The sequence below is a fragment of the Dipodomys spectabilis genome, unplaced genomic scaffold (genome assembly GCF_019054845.1).
Source record: "Dipodomys spectabilis isolate Male_0828 unplaced genomic scaffold, ASM1905484v1 ptg000230l, whole genome shotgun sequence".
Lineage (NCBI taxonomy): Eukaryota > Metazoa > Chordata > Mammalia > Rodentia > Heteromyidae > Dipodomys > Dipodomys spectabilis.
In genome coordinates, this window is record NW_024870907.1 from 3,058,762 (window position 1) to 3,079,668 (window position 20,907).

The following is a 20,907-nucleotide window of genomic DNA, read 5'->3' on the forward strand; positions in this document are numbered from 1 at the left end:
CCAGGCTTGCTGGGGTATGGGTGGGGGCCTGTGTGGGTATCTGGGGGTTTGCATGAAGGGAGTGGGGTTGGGGGAGGGAGGCCTGCTGCCCCCCAATTCTGAACAGTAGAACTTAACTTCCCTGTTTACAAAATATCAGCGAGCTGTCGCCCCGTGAGCCTAGAGGACTTGGTGGAAAGCTCCAGAAACGTCTCAAGTGTTTGAACATGTCGGCCCAGGCGCGCACGTGTCCGCGGCTCTGCGGGCTGAGTGTGTGTTTTCTCCTCGTCCCCTCCCCTCCCTTTTCTTTTTACCAAAGTATATTCATCAAACTGCTGAGTCGGAAAGATTTGTAATGAGTTTTTGAGCTGTACGACTGTGCGTGAGTGCGCGTGTGTGTGCGTGCCTGTGTGTTCCTCTCCCCTCCCTCTTCCTAAATCTTCATCTGACATTAAATAAAGCAAATCACAAACAGATTAACTGTCGCACGTTCTGCTCCGTCTCCCCAGCGCGCTGGCAGGTCTGGCGGGGGCCGGGGCCGCGGTGCCCGCTGCAGCGACGGCGGCGGAGGCAGGAGATGCCCAGGCGGCCGGCGGCAGCGCAGGCCCATGTGGCGCTCTAGGTGGGGCGCCGGCGTCCTGAAGGCCGAGGCGCTGGCCCTGCTCCCGTGCGGCCTGGGCATGGCGTTCTCGCAGTCCCATGCGCTGGCCGCCCGGCGGCCCCTGCACAACCGGCTCATCATCGAGGTGGACGAGTACAGCTCCAACCCCACGCAGGCCTTCACCTTCTACAACATCAACCAGGGCCGCTTCCAGCCGCCGCACGTGCAGATGTAAGTGGGGGCCGGGGTCCCCGGGCTGGGGCTGGGATGGCTCCGTGGGTGGCTCGTGGACGGAGCACACTGCTCTGACTGGCACGGAAGTTGCCGGTGGTCGGCCCCAGGACCCCCGCTGGCCCCTTACCCTATTTGATTTGACTTGGAGAAAGTTTCCCAAATATTGGGAAATGACGTTGGCCACCAGGGGCTCATGCTTGTGGCCCTAACTACAGAGGAAGCCGAGGTCTGAGAATTGTAGTTCAAAGCTAGCCCAGGCGGGAAAGTCTGAGAGACTCTGTCCTCAATTAACTAGCAAAAAGCAGGACTGGAGGCATGGTTCAGGTTGTAGAGCACCAGCTATGAATAAGAAAGCTGAGTAATGGGCTGAGAATGTGGTTTGGTGGTAGGGTGCTTGCCTAGCATGCATGAAGCTCTGGGGATTCCTCAGTAGCACATACACAGAAAAAGCCGGAAGTGGCACTGTGGCCAGCTTTGAGCAAAAGAAGCTCAGAGATGGTGTCCAGGTCCTGAGTTCAAGTCCTAGGAGAGGCAAAAGAAAGAAAGCAAGCAAGCAAGCTGAGGATACGGCAAGAACCTGAGTTCAAGCCCCAGGACTGGCACCAGAAAGAGGGAAAAAAGAGGTGATTCACAGAGAAAGCCAGCCCCTGGCTTTTTTGCTTGATTGGGTCAGAGGTTCTGGCAGCCTGGAGCCCATGTCCTCAGACGGGTCCATGGGGACTGAGTTCCAGCAGTGGCCTGTGCTCTCATTTGTGTGGATGGGGACACTGAGTCCCAGAGAAGGGAGGGGATGACCACCACGGCAGGCCACAACCTTCGCTGGGGCTCAGCCGCTTCTCTCCACCCCTCCGTGCCCTCCTGTGCCCTCCCGTGGGCAGTGGAGATGATTACTCGCAGGTCTAGAAGGCCCTGCCCCCCACGGGGTCTCTGATGGAAGGCCCCTGGGGTGCCCAGGGGAGCCCGCAGCCCACATGGGTGAGGTGACCACCAGCGGCCTGCGTGCGGGCTGCCCTGCGGCTCAGGCTGCCGGCCTGCGGCATCCGCGCTTGGCCTCCCAGGGTCCTTGGCTGGGGAGTTCACAGCGGGCCCGCCTCCATGCATGCTCTGTGTGTGCGGCCTCTGGGCCAGCCCCTGTGCGGGGTCTGGGGTCTGAGCCCATACAGAGGTGGGGATGGGGAGGCCCTGGGGCGGGTGCAGGGGGCCGAGCCCAGACACTGGGCTCTGTGGAAGCCATCCTGGACCCCCGCTCTGTCAGATGACCCGTGGGGTACAGCCATGGTCCCTTGGGAAGACCCTGTCATCATGACGATCACTTAGAGAAGGTGTCACGGGGATCGTCCCCGAATTCTGGCTCACATGGTAGTGTGGGGGCTGCTCTACCCCCAGCCCTGGGCCGTTGGGGAAGAGTGCAGGCAGAGTGTTCACCAGGGGAAGGGCCTGGAAGGGGGTGGGCCGGCCCTGGGAAAGCATCCTCCCTGCCGAGCCTGGCTCGTGCGTCCATCTGTCCATCCATCCATATATCCATCCATCCATTCATCCACTCATTTATCCATCCATCCATCCATCCACTCATTTATCCATCCATCTATCTACTCATTTATCCATCCATCATTCATTCATCCATCCATTCATTTAAATCCATCTATCCATCCATCCTTTTACTCATCCATCCATCCACTCATTTATCCATCCATCCATCCCTCGACTCATTTATCCATCCATCCATCCATCCATCCATCCATCCATCCATCCATCCATCCATCCATCCACTCATTTATCCATCAATCCATCCATCCTTTCACCCACCCACCCATTTATCCACTCAGGATCTCTGGGAGCAGCCAGGTAGTATATTGGCTAGGAACTCAGGCCCTGGACTGTCTCAAGGGTAGGGTGCCTCAGTTTCCCCCATCGGGGGAAGGCTGGACCAGGCGGAGGGCAGGTACTCAGAGTACGTGGTGGACCAGGGCTCCGAGCTTGATGCAGGGCGGTGAGCACAGGGAAGCCCCTGCCTCTGCTCAGCGCAAATGTGGGGCCCCTGCGCGCGCCCAGCACGCACTCCAGGTGGGTATAGACAGAAAATGTGCCAACAAGGCGTGGCCTTCATCGCATGTGACGCTGGTAGCCGAGGTGTGGTGGGGACAGAACGTAGTGGCTTTCTTGTGGCCCAGCTGGTTCCCCTCTGGTGGAGACCACTCCCCACTGGTGCCTTCCAGACAGAGACGGTCCCAACTACCATAGAAAATGGGGCTCAGGGCCCATTCGGGACCAGACAGAGCTCGCTTTGAAATACAAATGTTGTGCCAAACTGCATGAAGCAAGAGTGGGCTCAGGGGCGGGGCTACCGCCTTCCCCTTCGTGCAGACTCCTGCCTTGAGCCCTGAGAGGCCAGCTGGTGAGGGGCTGAGACATTGCACCTGGTGCGTTTTATCGCTGCTCTGGGCTTTGTCTCTGAGGTGAGGGAGCCAGGGGCCTTGTTGGATAAATCCACAATTTATGTTTAATAACAACAGTGACAGTGCGAATGTGGCCCCCGATGGAGCCGAGTGATTCATGCAACTGCCCCAGAGACCGTACAGGTAGCCAGGCTGCCGGTGCTGAGCCATGAATCTTGGTAACCGGGCCTCTGGGTGTGGGTCTCTCCGCTGGGACGCGGGGTGGGGAGGGGCAGGCAAGGCCCTCCAGGCCCCAGGCCCTGGCCCTGGGTGGGCAAGCCTCACCCTGTGGTCACTGAGAAGATGTGCAGGTGTGTTCCCGGTCAGGTTCCCCTGCAGGTGGCCACGGGGGGCCTCGGGACATGACGCACAGCCTCTCTCCTCTCTCCGCCTTGCAGCAGGGACCTTGGTGGAGACATAAGTTGTCCCTTTAAAGACCCCCCTCCCCGCCCTGTGCCCCTGGCCTGTGCTGGGTCCTAGGGAATGTAGTGAGAAGTCCGGTGCCAGCGGCTCATGCCTGTCATCAGGCTGTCTGGAGGCTTGCAGTTCAAAGCCAGCCCAGACAGAAAAGTTCACTAGATTCTATCTCCAATTTACCAGCCCAAACCAAAAATGGCTCAGACTTGGGTGCTGGAGGCTCCTATCTGTCATCCCAGCTTCTTGGGAGATGGAGTTCTGAGGACTGAAGTTCAAAGCCAGCCAGGGCAGGAGTCTCATGGGGACTATGAGACTCTTACCTCCAGCTGACCAGCAAAAAGATGGAAGTGGAGCTGTGGTTCAAGTGGTAGAGCACTAGCCCTGAGACACAATATCAACAACAGAAACAACACAAGGACAGTGCCCAGGCCTTGCATTCAAGCCCCAGGATAGGCAAAAAAAAAAAAAAATGCCTGAAGGGAATGGCTTAAGTGGTAGAGTGCCAGCTGAGCAAGTAAGCCAATCAAGAGCGTGAGGTTCTGAGTTCAAGTCCTGGAACTGGCAACACAAACCCAGAGAGAAGGACGGGCGAGCTAGGCTAGGAAGAAGCTTGCTGTCCCTCATTCCCGGCCCCTGGTCTCTTACCAGGAGGAACCAGAGGCTTCAGAAGGAGAGAACGTAGAGTTGGGGACACACTCAGCACCAGGGGCAGGGCTCTGTGTGGCGGCAGAGGGCAGAGCAGAAGCTACTGGCTGTGCCCAACATCTCCCTCTCCCCAATCCCTGCTTCCTCTGCTTCTCCAACACCGTGCCCGCCTGTTCTTCAGACCTCGCTCTGGGGTCCCCTCCTCAGGGCAGCCTTCGGAGGCCAGGCCACCAGTCCCCGGCCCGGCCCGGGGCAGGTGTGCAGTCTGGGCTCCTGCCTTCCTCTGGGACGATTTCTCAGGCACCTGTTCTTCAGAAGCTGGGATTGGATATCTCGTGCCCAGCACAGTGCTGAGGAAGAAAGGCGGCAGACAGGCCAGGGACAGGCAGAGAGAGGGGCCGGGAAGGGGTCATGGCGGTCCAGACGCACTCCAGTTAAGCGGAGCTGGCCGTGGAGGCTGGGCCCTGAGAATGGCTGGGCGAGGCTCAGCCGGGGTCTTCCGGGGTCTTGGTTCCCGCTGCTGCCTCTGTGCTCTGCTGGGGGTGGAGGGAGAGCTGGTGGCAGGTTTCGGGGCTCTGAGCTACCTCAGCAGGCAGAGGCCTCGAGCAAGTTAGAGTTGGCTTCAAGATAGAGGGGGAAACCCAGCCCACATTTGTTTCCTTGCCTTATGTCTGGTCCCTGTAGAATGTCATCCGTTTGCTTTTTACATTTCGTTTCTTCTTCTTGTCATAAGATGTGGAAGTTAGATACCCAAATTCTTGTTGTTCAGATTCCATCCTTTAGGATCTTGGGCACAAATGGGACTCGGGTCTTAGCTGGGATTTTGTCGCTGCAGGTGTCAGGAGTCCCACTTCAACTGAACAGCAGTGTGTCACTGGCTTATGTAATTAGCGAGCGTGCTAGCTTCAGGCACGGCTGGATCCAGGAGCCCACTGACGGCCTTCCTTTCCCTGGTTCTGTTCAGCTGTCTTTCTTCCTTTATAACCTCAGGTGGGTTTCTGGAGCTCCTTGGGTGGGCGTCCTCTCTGCAGGCAGCGCCCCTCACGCCCACCGGGTGCCTGGTATTCCGGAGCCCTTCTAGAAGCATCTGACCACGGAACCATGGGAGGAAACCAGGTCAGATCCAGAAAAGAAGCTTCTGATGTTAGCCCCGCCAGCCGCCGGGGTGGAGTTTGTGCGCCAGTCAGCCCTTCCTGGCCTGTGTCCTCGCCAGTACCAGAGCTTGCTGCTTCTGTGGCTGCTGGGAGGGCTGGGTGTGAATGCGTGCGCTGTGAGCGCGCGGTGTGTGCAGTTGTGGAAATCGGTGCCATTATGCTGCCAGTTGTGTTCCTCACGGGACAGCGGGAGGACGGTGCGGGAGGGGACGGTGCGGGAAGGAGCCTCTGTGCTTCTCTCCAGGGATTGCAGAGTTTGCATCCTCACCGAGTGCGGGAGCCTGGGGGCCAGGTAGTCAGAGAACTCTCCCTCCAACAGCAGGCTCCACCCTGGCTGCCTGTGGTTGGAGGTGGGGCTCCACTAGTGCATTCTTTGGGCCTCCTGCTGGGAGCTTCTAGAAGGATCCACACCAGGTCAGGGACTCCTCCGGCCACCAGCCCTTGTGTGGACTATGATCACAGTGTGACCCTGTGTGTTGTCTGCCATCAATGGACGGGTTCCTGGCGGGTGGTGACCAGGCCTGGCCCATCCCTGTGTCCCCTCCCTGCACCCCCAGCTCAGGGCTGGGTGCAGGGGTGTCAGGGTGGGCTGTACCGGGCAACTGAGGAGAGGGGCACAGCCCGGAGCCTTCCCAGGCGTCTCTTCTCCAGTTGGGCTGCTGGGAGTCTGTCTTGTCTTATCAGCCCCCCACAAGGGGGTCACGGACAGCCCCCCTCCCCATGGTGACATCGGTACCCTGAGCCCGCACACTAGCGCCCGGAGCACCTCTGCCATGAGGTGGTAATTAAATTTCCTCCGAGTATCTTGTCTGGAAAAAAAAAAGGATAATTAGAAAGATGTCTTTAAAAGTATTTATGTAAGTGGTATGGTGCCGCTTTTGGTTTGCCGCATAATTAGATGTAAGCGCAGCTCTGGAGCGAGGGGCTGCCGTGGAGGTGTCACTGGGCTGGTTCCGGGCCCAGTCACTGAGCCGTGTGGCGGGGAGGAGCAGGGCGCATGGGATCCGGCCCTGCTCTGCCTCCACCAGCCACTGAGCCTCCTGGGAGGAACAGCTGATGTATGCCAACGTGTGCTTGTAGGTAGCCGGGCACTGGTGGCTCACGCCTGTCATCCTAGCTACTCAGGAGGCTGAGATCTGAGGATCACAGTTCAAAGCCAGCAGGAGAGTCCATGAGACTCTTATCTCCAATGAACCACCAGAAAACAGGAAGTGGCGCTGTGGCTCACGTGGTAGAGCGCTTGCCTTGATCTGAAGAGCTGCGGGACAGCGCCCAGGCCCAGAGTTCAAGCCACACAACCAACCAAAAAACAAGTAAAAAGCATCCAGAGTGGTCTAGCCTGGGAAGAAAGCTCCATTCTGCAGACATGCAGACTGGGACACGTGTTCAGTTTAGAAGTCACCCCAGGGTGCCCGCAGTGGAGCTGGGGTCCCGCTCACCCCTGGCTTCCACTGGGGCCTCAGCTCCGAAACATTGCTGCCTCTCCCTGAGTTCCGTCATTCTTCCATGGCCTTCTCTTACCAAGCCCGAGTCGGGCACAGCGCCCTCCACAGAGGACACCTGGCCTTTGGAGTCCCATTTTATAGACAGACAGACCGGCTGGAGAACCTGGACAGACAGGCAGTGTCTGCTGGGCTAGGTTAGAGCTGCGTGGAGTGAGGGAGGCAAGCGGGGAGGGGGCTGTGACAACACAGTGCCCTGTACCCACTCCATGCTCTCTGCACTCCCCGTGCCACAGAGGGGAAACTGAGGCTCGGGCACAAGTGCCCTGCCTGGCTAGTGGCTTAGAGTCCAGATCAGGCCCCAGGGAAGGTGTTGGGTCTGACCTGCGCACAGCTCTGGGCCTGTGAGCTGCCACATGGGCCTGCCCCCCCCCCCCCCCCCCGCCAACTCCCTCCCTCCATCATGGGCCTCCTCCCAGGGCCCCTCTCCCGCGCGGGCCCCGCCCCGGACCCCCTTCCCCACCAGCTCTGCAGCTCTGTGACTGGACTCTGCTCCCCGCAGGGTGGACCCTGTGCCTCACGACGCCCCCAAGCCGCCGGGCTACACGCGCTTCGTGTGCGTCTCGGACACGCACTCGAGGACGGACCCCGTCCAGATGCCCTACGGCGACGTGCTCATCCACGCCGGGGACTTCACGGAGCTGGGGCTTCCGAGCGAGGTGAAGAAGTTCAACGAGTGGCTGGGTAGGTGTCCAGGGGGTGAGGGAGGGGGAGGGGGAGCACGGGGGGGGGAGGGGACTCATGAAGCTGCCCCCTGCCCGCGCTGCCTAGAACCCCTCCAGGCCTCGCAGGTCCAGCTGCCTGTGACCCCGCCTCACCCCCTCCCCCATCCTCCCACTTCCCCTCCATGACTGCTGTTAGCGTGTGGGTTTGGCTTTGGTCCTGGGGCGCTCAGAAGGGCTCAGTGTACCTTCCTTCTGGCCATTGTGCTCTACTGTGGAATACCCTAGGGGTAGTGCTCAGTTAACACTTGAGGAATGCATGAAGGAGCTACTTTCTAGAAGGTTCTTAGCTAGGCACTGGTGGCTCACCTGTCATCCTAGCTCCTCAGGAGGCTGAGATCTGAGGATCGCAGTTTGAAGCCAGCAGGGGCAGGAACGTCTGTGAGACTCTTATCTCCAATGAGCCATCCCAAAACAGGAAGCGGAGCTGTGGCTCGTGCAGGAGAGCACTGGCCTTGAGGACAAAACGCTCAGGGTCAGCACTTAGGCCCCGAGTTCAAGTCCCAGAACCAACCAGTACACACAGAATAAAGAAGGTACTCGAAGCAGGTACTCGGCTAACATGTGTTCTTAGGAGCCTACCCAGCCTGAGAGGAGCCCCCTTGGCCTCAGGGACCCCTGCTGGGACTCAGGGTGCTGGACCTGGGCCGGCAAGGTGGCTGTGGGTGGCTGGGTGGGTGTGAGAATTTCTATATAAGCCTGTGCAGGCTTTCATGCTTGGCTTTGTACTTTTATCCCTCCCCCACCCCCCCTCCCCATGTAAGACAGACAGAGATGAGGCTGGCTTGGGAATCTGGAAGGAGCTATGTGGAGAGGCATCTCTGCCCGGCCTGGGGGACAGATGGATGCCCGGGCAGCCTGGTGGACCCACGTCCTATGCAGCCCCCTGTGGCAGCCAGACGGCTCCTTCTGCCTCCCTGTGGGTGGCTGGGAGGCAGGAAGCAGGAGGCCCAGCGCAGCCAGTGGAGTCAAATACTGACCAGCAAGGCTTCCCACCCCCCTACCCAGGCAGGCTTGGCGTTTTACGTATTGATTTTTCATATGGGAAATTAAGCCCAACGCCCGGCTCAGATGCTTGGTGCTTCCCAGATGGTCACACCTCGCCCTGCCTTCAGCTGTCCCCCCCCCCCCCCCCGAACTCCTAGACTAGGCTCCTTATCCCACCTTCTGTGGCTCGGTCACCGTGGCCCGCCTGTGTGTAGAACTGGTGTAGCAGGCTCTTCACCCTTCGCCCCGTGGGTGTGGGCACAGCTGTGTGGGGGTGACCCTGTCTGCTCAGAACCCCACTGGACAGGGGGACAGGGCTGTTCTCAGCGTATCTGGCCCGAGTGCCTCCATCAAAGTGGAATGGGCTGGGTGCCCGTGGCTCCTGCCTGAAATCCCAGCCTCTCAGGAGGCTGAGATCTGAGGATCTTGGTTCAAACCCAGCCTAGACAGAAACATCCCCGAGACCCTAATTAACCAGCAGAAAGCTAGAAATGGAAGTGTGACATACGTGGTAGAACCTCAGTGAAAGAGTTAAGAGAGTAGCACCCCGTCTGGGCCTCAGGGCTGGAGCAAGAATGACGTGTGGAAGAGTGGGTGTAACAGGACCCCGTGAAGGCTGAGGGTGACCTTCCCCAGGTGGGGAAGGCCTCGGGGCCTTGGCAGAGCCTGTGGAGGTTTGTCCAGGGGAGGCTGGAGTTTCGGGCTAGGCCAGCTCAGGGCTCAGCATGCAGGACTCATGCACGTAGGACAGGTGTGTTCTGGCTGCAACTGGTTTGAGGTTGTGCTGGTGTCGGGGGAGCCGGGGCTCGGGTGTGGCCTGGGGTGGGGGCTGGCTCAGCAAGATGGGTGGCGTAGAACAGCAGTGAGTACCGCGTGCCTGGTGCAGTCTGACTCGAATGGGGATTTGTGCTGTGGTTGGTGGAGTTTCTGCCTGCCCGGGTGTTGCAGGGGAAGGTGCAGGCCTCGGAGGCCCCCACAGACCCCGGTCTCACATGGGCCCCCAAGGCCCCCACAGACCCCGGTCCCACGTGAGCCCCCAAGGCCCCCACAGACCCCGGTCCCACGCGAGCCCCTAAGACCCCCACAGACCCCGGTCCCACGCGAGCCCCCAAGGCCCCCACAGACCCCGGTCCCACGCGAGCCCCCAAGGCCCCCACTGACCCCGGTCCCACGCGAGCTCCCAAGGCCCCCACAGACCCCGATCCCACATGAGCCCACAAGGCCCCCACAGACCCCGGTCCCACATGGGCCCCCAAGGCTCCACAGACCCCGGTCCCACGCGAGCCCCCAAGGCCCCCACAGACCCTGGTCCCACGCGAGCCCCCAAGGCCCCCACAGACCCCAGCCCCACGCGAGCCCACAAGGCCCCCACAGACCCCAGTCCCACGCAAGCCCCCAAGACCCCCACAGACCTCGGCCCCACGCGAGCCCACAAGGCCCCTACAGACCCCGGTCCCACGCAAGTCCCCAAGGCCCCCACAGACCCTGATTCCTGAGGCTGTTAGGAGGCTGCCAGTTCCCTGCCTCTCCGGATTCCCCACAGGTTCCCACAGGAGACCAGTGCAGGGTTTTTGCACGTGAGAGCGGGAATAGCTAGACTTGGGCTCCTCTGTCAGTTGTCCGAAGGCTGGAAGTCTGGTTGAGGGTGCCGGACACTCTGTGTCTGATGCACCTGACCAGGTCCATTTCTGCCTAGCTAGTGGTTACCGAATGTTTCCTGGGCCTCAGGCCCTGCTATGTGTAGTTACTACCTCGTTTCATCTTCCCCATGATAGATGAGGCTGCAGGGATTGCCAGTTCCATTTTACAGAGTAGAACATAAGGCTCAGAGACATGAAGACATTTGCCCAGGGGCACACAGCAAGTATGTGGTACAGCCAGGATTCAAACCCCTTCAGTCTCTGGAATTAAGTTCTTTATTAGACCATAATTTTTTTTTTTTTTTGCTAGTACTGGAATTTGAACTCAGGGCCCCTCCCCCTCCCCCTTTTTTTGTCAGTCATGGGCCTTGAACTCAGGGCCTGAGCACTGTTCCTGAGCTCTTTTGCTCAAGGCTAGCACTGTACCACTTTAAGCTACAGCACCACCTTCAGTTTTCTGGGGGTTAATTGGAGATAAGAGTCTCACAGACTCCTGCTGGGGCTGGCTTTGAACCCTGACCTGAGATCTCAGCCTCCTGAGTAGCTAGAATTACAGGTGTGAGCCACCAGCGCCCGGCTCCACTTTTGTTGTTGTTGTTGTAGTTTTGCTTCAGTCATTTTTCAGCCAGGTTCTCCCCACAACCCCTCCTACCTCCGTCACCCTCGAAGCAGGGGTCCCAGGCATGTGCTACTATGCCCAGCTTAGTGATTGAGATGGAGTCTTGGTGACTTTCTCTCCCCTGGGCTGACCTCAAACTGTGATTGCCCCTCTGTTTACCTCCTAAGTAGCTGGGATGATAGGCATGAACCACTGCACCGCCTCTCCCCATTTTGGTTGGAGTGGGGTTTGAACTCGCTTGGTTCGCAGGAGCTCGACCTCCACAGTCCCCGTGAGCCCTTCCCAGCAGGATTATGGGCCCAGCCCTCACCTCACAGAAAGGCACAACACCTGCGGACCACCAGGCAGCACCAGCCCCACCCCCAACCTCACGCAGAGAGGGGAGTTGGAGCCCCTCCAGGAGCAAGGGCGCCTGGCTGAGTGTATCCCGTGGTTTGTCCGTGTGAGGCTTCTGGGATGATGGCAGAGCTCCTCCCGTCCCTCCTCCTCCCCCGGCTGGGTGCTGCTGGTTCCCTGGCTGGCCAGGTGCCGCCCAGCTCGGCTCTTTTCATTGGCCGAGTGGGCACCTGAAGCATTATGGGAAGGAACGTTTGCGCAGGAGCCTGAAGCGTGCTGGGAACGTGATGGGACTCATGTTCTCTTCGCTGCTCTCTGCCCCTCTTTCTGGCCGTGGTGACCCTCCAGGCTGTTCCCCCACCCATGCCTCTAATTCTATCGCTGAGCATTTGCTCCCTGTGTCCCAGGGGTGGAGGCGCTGGTCCTGGGCCACAGGGTTGCCTGAGAACTCAGAAACCACCAGCGCCAGCCGGGAAGACTCCGGAGAAAGTCCTCACCGCCTGGACCCTGTCTGAGGCCCCAGTACAGCCTGGGTGTCCACCCCCAGGTGCTGCCAGACAGGATGGCAGTAGACAACCGCCCCACTGTGGGCCGAGTTGGGGTATGCGCTCTCTTCCTCAACAGTACTGGGATTTGAACTCAGGACCCTGCGCCTGAATTGCAGTCCCAAGGAAGAGGCCAGGAGCCGAACCAGCAAATGGCCTGGCTGCTCAGGGAGGCCAGGCTTCCCGGTGGGCATGGAGGCCCCCTGGAGGCAGGTGGGGACAGTAATGGGCAGAAGAATGAGCGTCCACCACCCAGGATCCTGGCAGCAGGGGCTGCACCCAGTCCTGAGGCCCAGATACCACTCACTGCTCCCCCACGGCAGGGGGCCCAGACCCCGCTGCTGGCCCCAGGGTGGGGGGCAGCCGAGGGACAGCCAAGGGATGGCGGGGATGACCCCCCACTAGGAACCACAGCCGGTGCACCCTTGTCCCCTGCCAGGCGCCCTGTCTTCAGCCCTGGCTCCCCCTGGGAGGGCGCAGCAGAGACCACAGGGTCCTAGCGCCTTCCTCTGGTCTCGGCTCTGTGGCAGGAGACACGGCCGCTGGCCTACCTGTGGGGCTCTCTCCCTGGGCGCCCCATTACCTCCTTTCCTCCCTCTTCTGCCTCTTCCTGAGACCCCCCCCCCAGATCAAAACTGAACCCTCCCTCCCACCCACACCGGTGGAAAGCCTCTGTGTAGGTGAGGCCTCCTCCTCCAGGCTGTCTCCAGGATTTCAAGCTTGCTCTGTCCACCCCACCCTCACGGCCTCTGAGCCTTCCACCCACTGTGACGTCTCGGGCCCGCCTCTCCGGGCCTCTTCCCCCAGCCCCTGCCAGTCTGACCCAGGTTGCTGTCTGTCCTACCCATCTACCATCCCTCCCTTCACATCCTGCTGAGTCAGGGTGAGTATCCTCGTGCCTGCCAGCCCTTGAGGGCTGGGTCCACGCAGGGTCAGCGCTGCCCAGCCTGGCCCCGGGGGCGTCCTCCTGCAGAGGGATGAGCTGGTTAATTAAGTGTCACTACCATGAGCAGAGTCTAGCGGCGAGAAGGACCAGGGCCCTTAATGGAGCATTTAGAAGTTATAATTAACTTTTTCCTGGCTCCCTAGCATAAAACGATATATAAGACAATATAAAGGGGGAGTCTGAGGGTTTAGTTAAATAGAGCTAAGTCTTTTGCAAGTAAACCCTTAATTAAAATCCGGGAGGAGGAAGGGAGAGAAAGAGAGAGAGGGGGAGAGAGAGAGAGGAAGAGAGGGAGAGGGGGAAGTAGAGGATTCACTTCACCAGGGTTTTGGTTCTCGCCTCCTCTGCCTCTGTTTGTGTCCAGGGTCCCTAGTGGCTGGGAGTTACTCACAGCTCTGTCCCGGTCCAGGTGACCTGATGGGTCATTTGGGGGGGGGCAGGGCGGGCCTCGGCACCCCTCAGGAGCGGGAAGCAGCTCATAGGCCCAGAATTGAGGATTATTTGAGGGCAGAATGTTTTCAGATGGAGCAGGGTGTTGTCAAGCCCCTGTAGCCGCTCTTCGGGGGTCCCCAGGAATGGCTGCCCCCTCCCTGCCTTCTGGGGGGCCGGGCTTGGGCCTGCTGGGAGGGGGGGCTTTGGAGTTCACGGCTCTGTCCCATTCCTCTGTCATTGTCCCTCCGCGTCCTCACCCTGGGGCCAGCGCGTCCGGTCTGTGTGCGTGTCTGGCTGGCTGCGAAGGCACGCCACGTGCTCTCTTCCTTGCTGCTCTGGCTGAGCTCTGGCAAAGCTCCACAAGAGCCCGGAGGGGCCGGCTCCGCCCATAGCTGCGAAGGGATGTGGGGGGGAGGGGAGGGGGCCTCCCCCGTGGCATGGCTGGGACAGGGGGGAACAGGTAGCTGAGGGCTCTGGGCAAGCCCAGCTGGTGCTGGGGTGTCACTGGGCACTGTGTGGGGGTGGCAGAGCCCTTGCCCTCCTGCCTCGTGGGGGGCAGTGCTGGGGGTAGGCTGGAGTTCTGGGGGAGGGGTGGGTCGCTCTCTCCTTCCCTCCGTCTCTCCCTTCCTCCCTCCCTCTCTCTCTCTTTCTCTTTCTCTCTCTCCCCCATGTATATGTATATGCACACACACATATACATAATGTACACGCTAACAGTGATTTCTGCCGCTGATGTGAATAGGTGTAGATATATCCTAGTCTGTTCTTCTTCCTGCTGGGCACCTGGCCTGATCTAGGCATTCTCAGAAATGTATCCTTATTCTGGCAAAGAATCAGGGTTGGGCATTCATTCATTCATTCATTCATTCATGTATTTTTTGTTGGCTGTAGAGCTTGAACGCGGGGCTTGGGCGCTGTCGCTGTGCTCTTCAGCTCAAGGCAAGCGCTCTATCACTTTAGCCACAGTGCCACTTCTTATTTTCTGGTGGTTCATTTGGAGATAGGAATCTCATGGCCTTTCCTGCCTGGGCTGGCTTTGAACTGCAGTCCTCAGATCTCAGCCTTCTGAGTAGCTAGGATGACAGGTGTGAGCATCAGCGCCCAGCTTATTCATTTATATTTGCACTGGTCCTGGGGCCTGAACTCAAGGCCTGGGTCTGGGTCCTGAGCTTTTTGCTCCAGGCTGGTGCTGTGGCATTCAGGCTATAGTTTCAGTTCTGGCTTTTAACTGGCTGATTGGAGACAAGAGTCTCTCAGACATTTCCGCCCAGGCTGGCTTTGAACGGTGATCCTCAGATCTCAGCTTCCTGACTGGCTAGGATGATAGGCGTGACCACCGGCACCGGTGACAGCGTGTGTCTGGTGCTGTTCCCTCCCGCCCCCCCCCCCCCCCGCTGGTGTGTGTGGGGAGCTGAGCCCCCCCGTTGTTACCACAGCCCCCAGCCAGCAGCCCAGAGGGGCCCCAAGGGGAGATCCGAGCTCGGCTGAAAAATGAAGAGATCCCGGCTTGGTATTCTTTTACAAAATTAATTTTCTATGTTCTTCATTAAAAAAAAAAAAAAACCCTCACAAAGCCAAACTCTATTTTAGGGGCTAACAGGGAGAGAATTAACTTCTAATAAAGATGAAAAATGGAGGATTCTAAGTTGTATAGTCAAGTGGTTTTGGCCAGCCATAATTACAGTATTTTCATGTTAATGCATAAACCCCTTGAAAGGTGTGCTTGTGTGCTAATTATCTATTTACAAGAGAATGGCTTTGCAAATGAAATGGGGCTCACTGCTGTGTGTGTGTGTGTGTGTGTGTGTGTGTGTGTGTGTGCAGCATGTTTGCATGTGTTTCAAGCATGTTCTATGATATATACATACATACACATATATATAATATTTTCTGCCTTTTTATTGACTACAGTCCAAAATTAAGTCTGCCTTCAACAAATACGATTAAATGTTTAACCAGGATAGAGATGCTTTTCTCCCCAAAGTCCTAAGTCGTCTGGGGGTTCTTAGCCCGTTTTGAGTTTTTCTGTTAACTCAGTTATGTTCTCTCTTTGTCAAGGGGTGTGAGGTGGTTTATAAGAACAATAAGTCAAGGCTGGAGGCCTGGCCCAAGTTGTAGAGAACCTGCTTAGCAGGTCAAAGCCCTGAGTTCAAACCCCAGTGCAAACAAAAGATACTAAACTCGCAGAGTATTAATGATGGGTTAACCTCCTCTCCACAAAAAAAAAAAAAAAAAAAGTACAGCATTTGGAGGGAGGGTCGAGAATACCAAGGCTTACACGGCTCTGTGAGTGGGAAACAAGCCTGAGCTTCCTGGAGGCTGGGGTGAAAAGGGAGATGCGCTGGCTCTGGCCGGGGCTGTTGGGAGTTCTTCCTGCTGTTTGGCTCTTTGGTCTGTCCCGGGTGGTATGTTCCTGGTCTCACTTAACTGTGAGTGGCTGAGAGAGCTGGTCCTGTGGCCCTCGAGGTGGGGGTCTTGGCAGAGGCGATTTCGGGCGGTGCCTGGGGCTGACACAGGTGTCTGTTTAGTTTCTCCCTGGATTCAGAGCGCGCCCATGTCTGCCCCCCCGTCCTCGCGTCCGTCCTCCACACGCCCACCTTCTTTTGGATTGATTGGAATTTATTATTTCCCCTCTGCTGGTTTGGAAATTCTGTTCCCGTTTATTATTATTCATTTGCTCGTTTTTGCATCTGTTGTTTCAGATGCAGATCTGATTTCACGCAGTCTGAAATTAACTGCAGGACCTGGGACTCCACACACCTGCTGCGCCTGTGCCGCCCGCCTGGCCTGCGGCTCTGGTGTTGTTTTCCTTGTGCCCACCCTGCCCTCGTGTCTCAGGGTCAGGTCACTTCGACTGTTTGTCAGAGCGTGAGTGCTGAGCCCCTGTGCTGAGCGTGAGCTGAGCCACTGCGGTGAGTGTGTGCTGAGGCAGTGCAGTGAGTGTGTGCTGAGCCACTGCAGTGAGTGCGTGCTGAGCCACTGCAGTGAGTGTGTACTGAGCCAGTGCAGTGAGTGTGTACTGAGCCAGTGCAGTGAGTGTGTGCTGAGCCAGTGCAGTGAGCATGTGCTGAGCCACTGCAGTGAGTGTGTGCTGAGCCACTGCGGTGAGTGTGAGCTGAGCCAGTGCAGTGAGTGTGTGCTGAGCCACTGCAGTGAGTGTGTACTGAGCCAGTGTAGTGAGTGTGTGCTGAGCCAGTGCAGTGAGCATGTGCTGAGCCACCGCAGTGAGTGTGTGCTGAGCCACTGCAGTGAGTGTGAGCTGAGCCACTGCAGTGAGCGTGTGCTGAGCCACTGCAGTGAGTGTGAGCTGAGCCAGTGCAGTGAGTGTGTGCTGAGGCAGTGCAGTGAGTGTGTGCTGAGCCAGTGTAGTGAGTGTGTGCTGAGCCAGTGCAGTGAGCATGTGCTGAGCCACTGCAGTGAGTGTGTGCTGAGCTACTGCAGTGAGTGTGAGCTGAGCCACTGCAGTGAGCGTGTGCTGAGCCACTGCAGTGAGTGTGTACTGAGCCAGTGCAGTGAGTGTGTGCTGAGGCAGTGCAGTGAGTGTGTGCTGAGCCAGTGTAGTGAGTGTGTGCTGAGCCAGTGCAGTGAGCATGTGCTGAGCCACTGTGGTGAGTGTGTGCTGAGCCAGTGCAGTGTGTGCTGAGCCAGTGCAGTGTGTGCTGAGCCACTGCAGTGAGTGTGAGCTGAGCCCCTGTGCTGAGCGTGTGCTGATCCACTGCAGTGAGTGTGTGCTGAGCCCCTGTGCTGAGCGTGTGCTGATCCACTGCAGTGAGCGTGTGCTGATCCACTGCAGTGAGCATGTGCTGATCCACTGCAGTGAGCATGTGCTGAGCCCCTGTGCTGAGCGTGTGCTGATCCACTGCAGTGAGCGTGTGCTGAGCCCCTGTGCTGAGTGTGTGCTGATCCACTGCAGTGAGTGTGTGCTGATCCACTGCAGTGAGCATGTGCTGAGCCACTGCAGTGAGCGTGTGCTGATCCACTGCAGTGAGTGTGTGCTGAGCCAGTGTAGTGAGTGTGTGCTGAGCCAGTGCAGTGAGCATGTGCTGAGCCACTGTGGTGAGTGTGTGCTGAGCCAGTGCAGTGTGTGCTGAGCCAGTGCAGTGTGTGCTGAGCCACTGCAGTGAGTGTGAGCTGAGCCAGTGCAGTGAGTGTGTGCTGAGGCAGTGCAGTGAGCATGTGCTGAGCCACCGCAGTGAGTGTGTGCTGAGCCACTGCAGTGAGCGTGTGCTGAGCCACTGCAGTGAGTGTGTGCTGAGCCATTGCAGTGAATGTGTGCTGAGCCAGTGCAGTGAGTGTGTGCTGAGCCAGTGCAGTGAGTGTGTGCTGAGCCAGTGCAGTGAGTGCGTGCTGAGCCAGTGCAGTGAGTGTGTGCTGAGGCAGTGCAGTGAGTGTGTGCTGAGCCCCTGTGCTGAGTGTGAGCTGAGCCACTGTGGTGAGTGTGTGCTGAGCCACTGCATTGAGTGTGTGCTGAGCTGGTGCAGTGAGTGTGTGCCGACCCACTGAGTGTGTGCTGACCACTGCAGTGAGTGTGTGCTGAGCCCCTGTGCTGAGCGTGTGCTGATCCACTGCAGTGAGCGTGTGCTGAGCCCCTGTGCTGAGCGTGTGCTGAGTCACTGCAGTGAGTGTGTGCCAATCCACTGTAGTGAGTGTGTGCTGATCCACTGTGCTGAGTGTGTGCTGAGCCACTGCAGTGAGCGTGTGCTGAGCCACTGCAGTGAGCGTGTGCTGAGCCCCTGTGCTGAGTGTGTGCTGATCCACTGCAGTGAGCATGTGCTGAGCCACTGCAGTGAGCGTGTGCTGAGCCCCTGTGCTGAGTGTGTGCTGATCCACTGCAGTGAGCATGTGCTGAGCCACTGCGGTGAGCATGTGCTGAGCCACTGCAGTGAGCGTGTGCTGAGCCCCTGTGCTGAGTGTGTGCTGATCCACTGCAGTGAGCATGTGCTGAGCCACTGCAGTGAGCATGTGCTGAGCCACTGCAGTGAGCATGTGCTGAGCCAGTGCAGTGAGTGTATGCTGAGTCACTGCAGTGAGTGTGTGCTGAGCCACTGCAGTGAGCATGTGCTGAGCCAGTGCAGTGAGTGTATGCTGAGTCACTGCAGTGAGTGTGTGCTGATCTGCTGCAGTGAGTGTGCTAATCTAGTGCAGCGAGTGTGTGCTGAGCCATTGTGGTGAGCGTGGGCTGATCCACTGTGCTGAGTGTGTGCTGAGCCACTGTGTTGTATGTGTGCTGAGCCACTGCAGTGAGTGTGTGCTGAGTCTTTGTGATTGCCGGTCATGGAAGCTTCATGAAGGAAACTTGGTGCCTGGGTCTGGGAACACAGGGAGAATGTGGCGTGCACACGCAGCTGTAATGGGACGGGGACAGGGTCAGGGCTCCCGGACCTCTGGGCAGGGCAGAGACCGGATGCAGGGCACTGTGGCTGTGTCTGGGGGGGTGGAGGGAGGCCTGGCGCGTGTGAGGATGTGGCGGGAGTGGGTCAGATTTGCGAAGGGAGACATTGGGAGGGATCGAGGCCACAGGAAGGCACAGGCACAGGGAGGGGAGGGCCGGGGGAGGAGGGCACAGGGAGGGGAGGGCCGGGGGAGGAGGGCACAGGGAGGGGAGGGCCGGGGGAGGAGGGCACAGGGAGGGGAGGGCCGGGGGAGGAGGGTACAGGGAGGGGAGGGCCGGGGGAGGAGGCACAGGGAGCGGAGGGCCGGGGGAGGAGGGCACAGGGAGGGGAGGGCCCGGGGAGGAGGGTACAGGGAGGGGAGGGCCGGGGGAGGAGGGCACAGGGAGGGGAGGGCCGGGGGAGGAGGGTACAGGGAGGGGAGGGCCGGGGGAGGAGGCACAGGGAGGGGAGGGCCAGGGGAGGAGGGCACAGGGAGGGGAGGGCCCGGGGAGGAGGGTACAGGGAGGGGAGGGCCGGGGGAGGAGGGTACAGGGAGGGGAGGGCCGGGGGAGGAGGGCACAGGGAGGGGAGGGCTGGGGGAGGAGGGCACAGGGAGGGGAGGGCCGGGGGAGGAGGGCACAGGGAGGGGAGGGCCGGGGGAGGAGGCACAGGGAGGGGAGGGCCAGGGGAGAAGGGCACAGGGAGGGGAGGAGGGCTTTCTGGCTCAATCCTCTTAACCCCCCAATTCCATCTTCACCGTGAGCCCCCAAAGCCAGATGTAAAAATCCACATTTTGCTGCCAGCTTGCTCCTGCCATGGCTGGTTTTCTTTCTCACAAAGGTGGAGAGACACATTTGGGTGTGCGGTGAGCCTGTGGGCGTTAGAAATGTCATGTTCACACTGGCTCTCCTTCCACGATGGGACTCATCAATAAGCCAGGGCATCCCGGCCACACGTGCCCCCATTTTCCAGCCCTTGCGCGAATGTGTACGTGTGAGTGTGAAAATGCCCGTGAATCCCACGCTCGCCCCTCCCCAGGCCCTCTCCCACCTCCTGTGTGCCCGTCTGTGTCACAGCCCAGGCGGGGCTACTCCACAGATGCGGCTCCCTGGCCAGGAAGAGCTCATTAACACGCAGATCCTGGCTGGGTGTGTCGGGGCACTCCTGTGGGCCCAGCCATGGGCAACGGGAGTGTGAGTTCAAGGCCAGCCTGGACTACGTGGCGCACCCCTAAGTCAAAAAGAATCGTGCCAATCCCGAGTGGGCCTGGGGTTCTAGATGCCCCATGAGCTTCCACAAGACCCGGCTGCGTTCCTCTGAGGATCCTCTGGGGAGAGCCGCAAGGCCCCAGAGCAGAACTTTCTGGAACTTTCCAGGGTAGTGGAAATGCGCCATGCCAGCGCTATCCAAGATGGTGACAGAGCCGCCTCCTCTGTGGTGACGCACTTGGGATTAAACGGCCGCAGGGCTTTGTGGCCGCTCCTGGCTCTGTGGGCCACCGCGGTCTGAGCCGGCCCTGTTCACACCGCGAAGGGCAGCCCACGCGGGACTGCACCCCAAATTGGCGCTCTTGGTGAAATCGTCAGTAGGTCGCTTTCCCAGAGCGGAACCTTTCTTTGTACCCAGGAAACGCAGCCGGGTCCAGGTCGTTGCTCCGTCAGGCCAAGCTTAGGGTTTCATGGGGAGGGGAGGGGGGCGGGGCTGGTCTCCTGCACGTCCTGGGGGCAGGCGTGGAACACGCAGCCTGGCACAGCTGTCCACCCCTTGGGCCCCCACGTCTTCCTCACAACCCACAGCCTGAGCCCTGGGTAATGCTGCCCTCGCTTTACAGAGGAGGAGAGTGAGGCCCAGTGCAAGTAGATGGTCTCCGGGAGGCCACCCAGGTCTCCAGCGCTCCGGCCTCTGCTCCAGGGCCTCCCTGTCAGCACCACGGACAGCGCCAGCCCCCCTGGGCCAGGGTCCTGCCTGGTGCCTGGCCGTGCTCGGGTCTGAGCACCCACTCCTCCCTGTCCTCACGGGTGTGGGTGTGTGGACGTGCGTGGACAAGCGTGGATGTGCGTGGACGTGCATGGACGTGTGTGGCCTCCATCTGCCTCCACCAGCTGGGCTGTGCCCACCCCCAGGGAGCAGAGTGGCAGCATGCCTGGCAAAGGCATGGGGACTGGACCTGTCCCCAAACCCGCTCGCTTCCCCGCGCCTCCGGCGCCCCTGCATGGGTGGCGTGGCCCTCCTGGAACTCTTCTTTTGCTTTTGGAAAAGGGAGAGGCCGTGGGACATCCCCACGGGCGCTTGCGGCTGCGAAGGGAGGTGCAGCCCTCGTCCTCTCCGGCCCCAGCAGAAG

At 59.2% G+C, this 20,907-nt stretch overlaps 1 protein-coding gene across 1 annotated transcript in view; it reads left to right on the plus strand.

The window, feature by feature from the left end:
* The first annotated feature begins 587 nt into the window (after positions 1-587).
* Mpped1 (metallophosphoesterase domain containing 1) overlaps positions 588-20,907 on the plus strand; it is a 45,527-nt gene continuing 25,207 nt past the window's right edge. Inside the window, exons 1-2 of the mRNA XM_042698014.1 lie at positions 588-811; positions 7,470-7,651. Of these exons, the coding sequence (XP_042553948.1) occupies positions 588-811; positions 7,470-7,651 (406 nt within the window). The remainder of the gene's footprint in view (positions 812-7,469; positions 7,652-20,907) is intronic.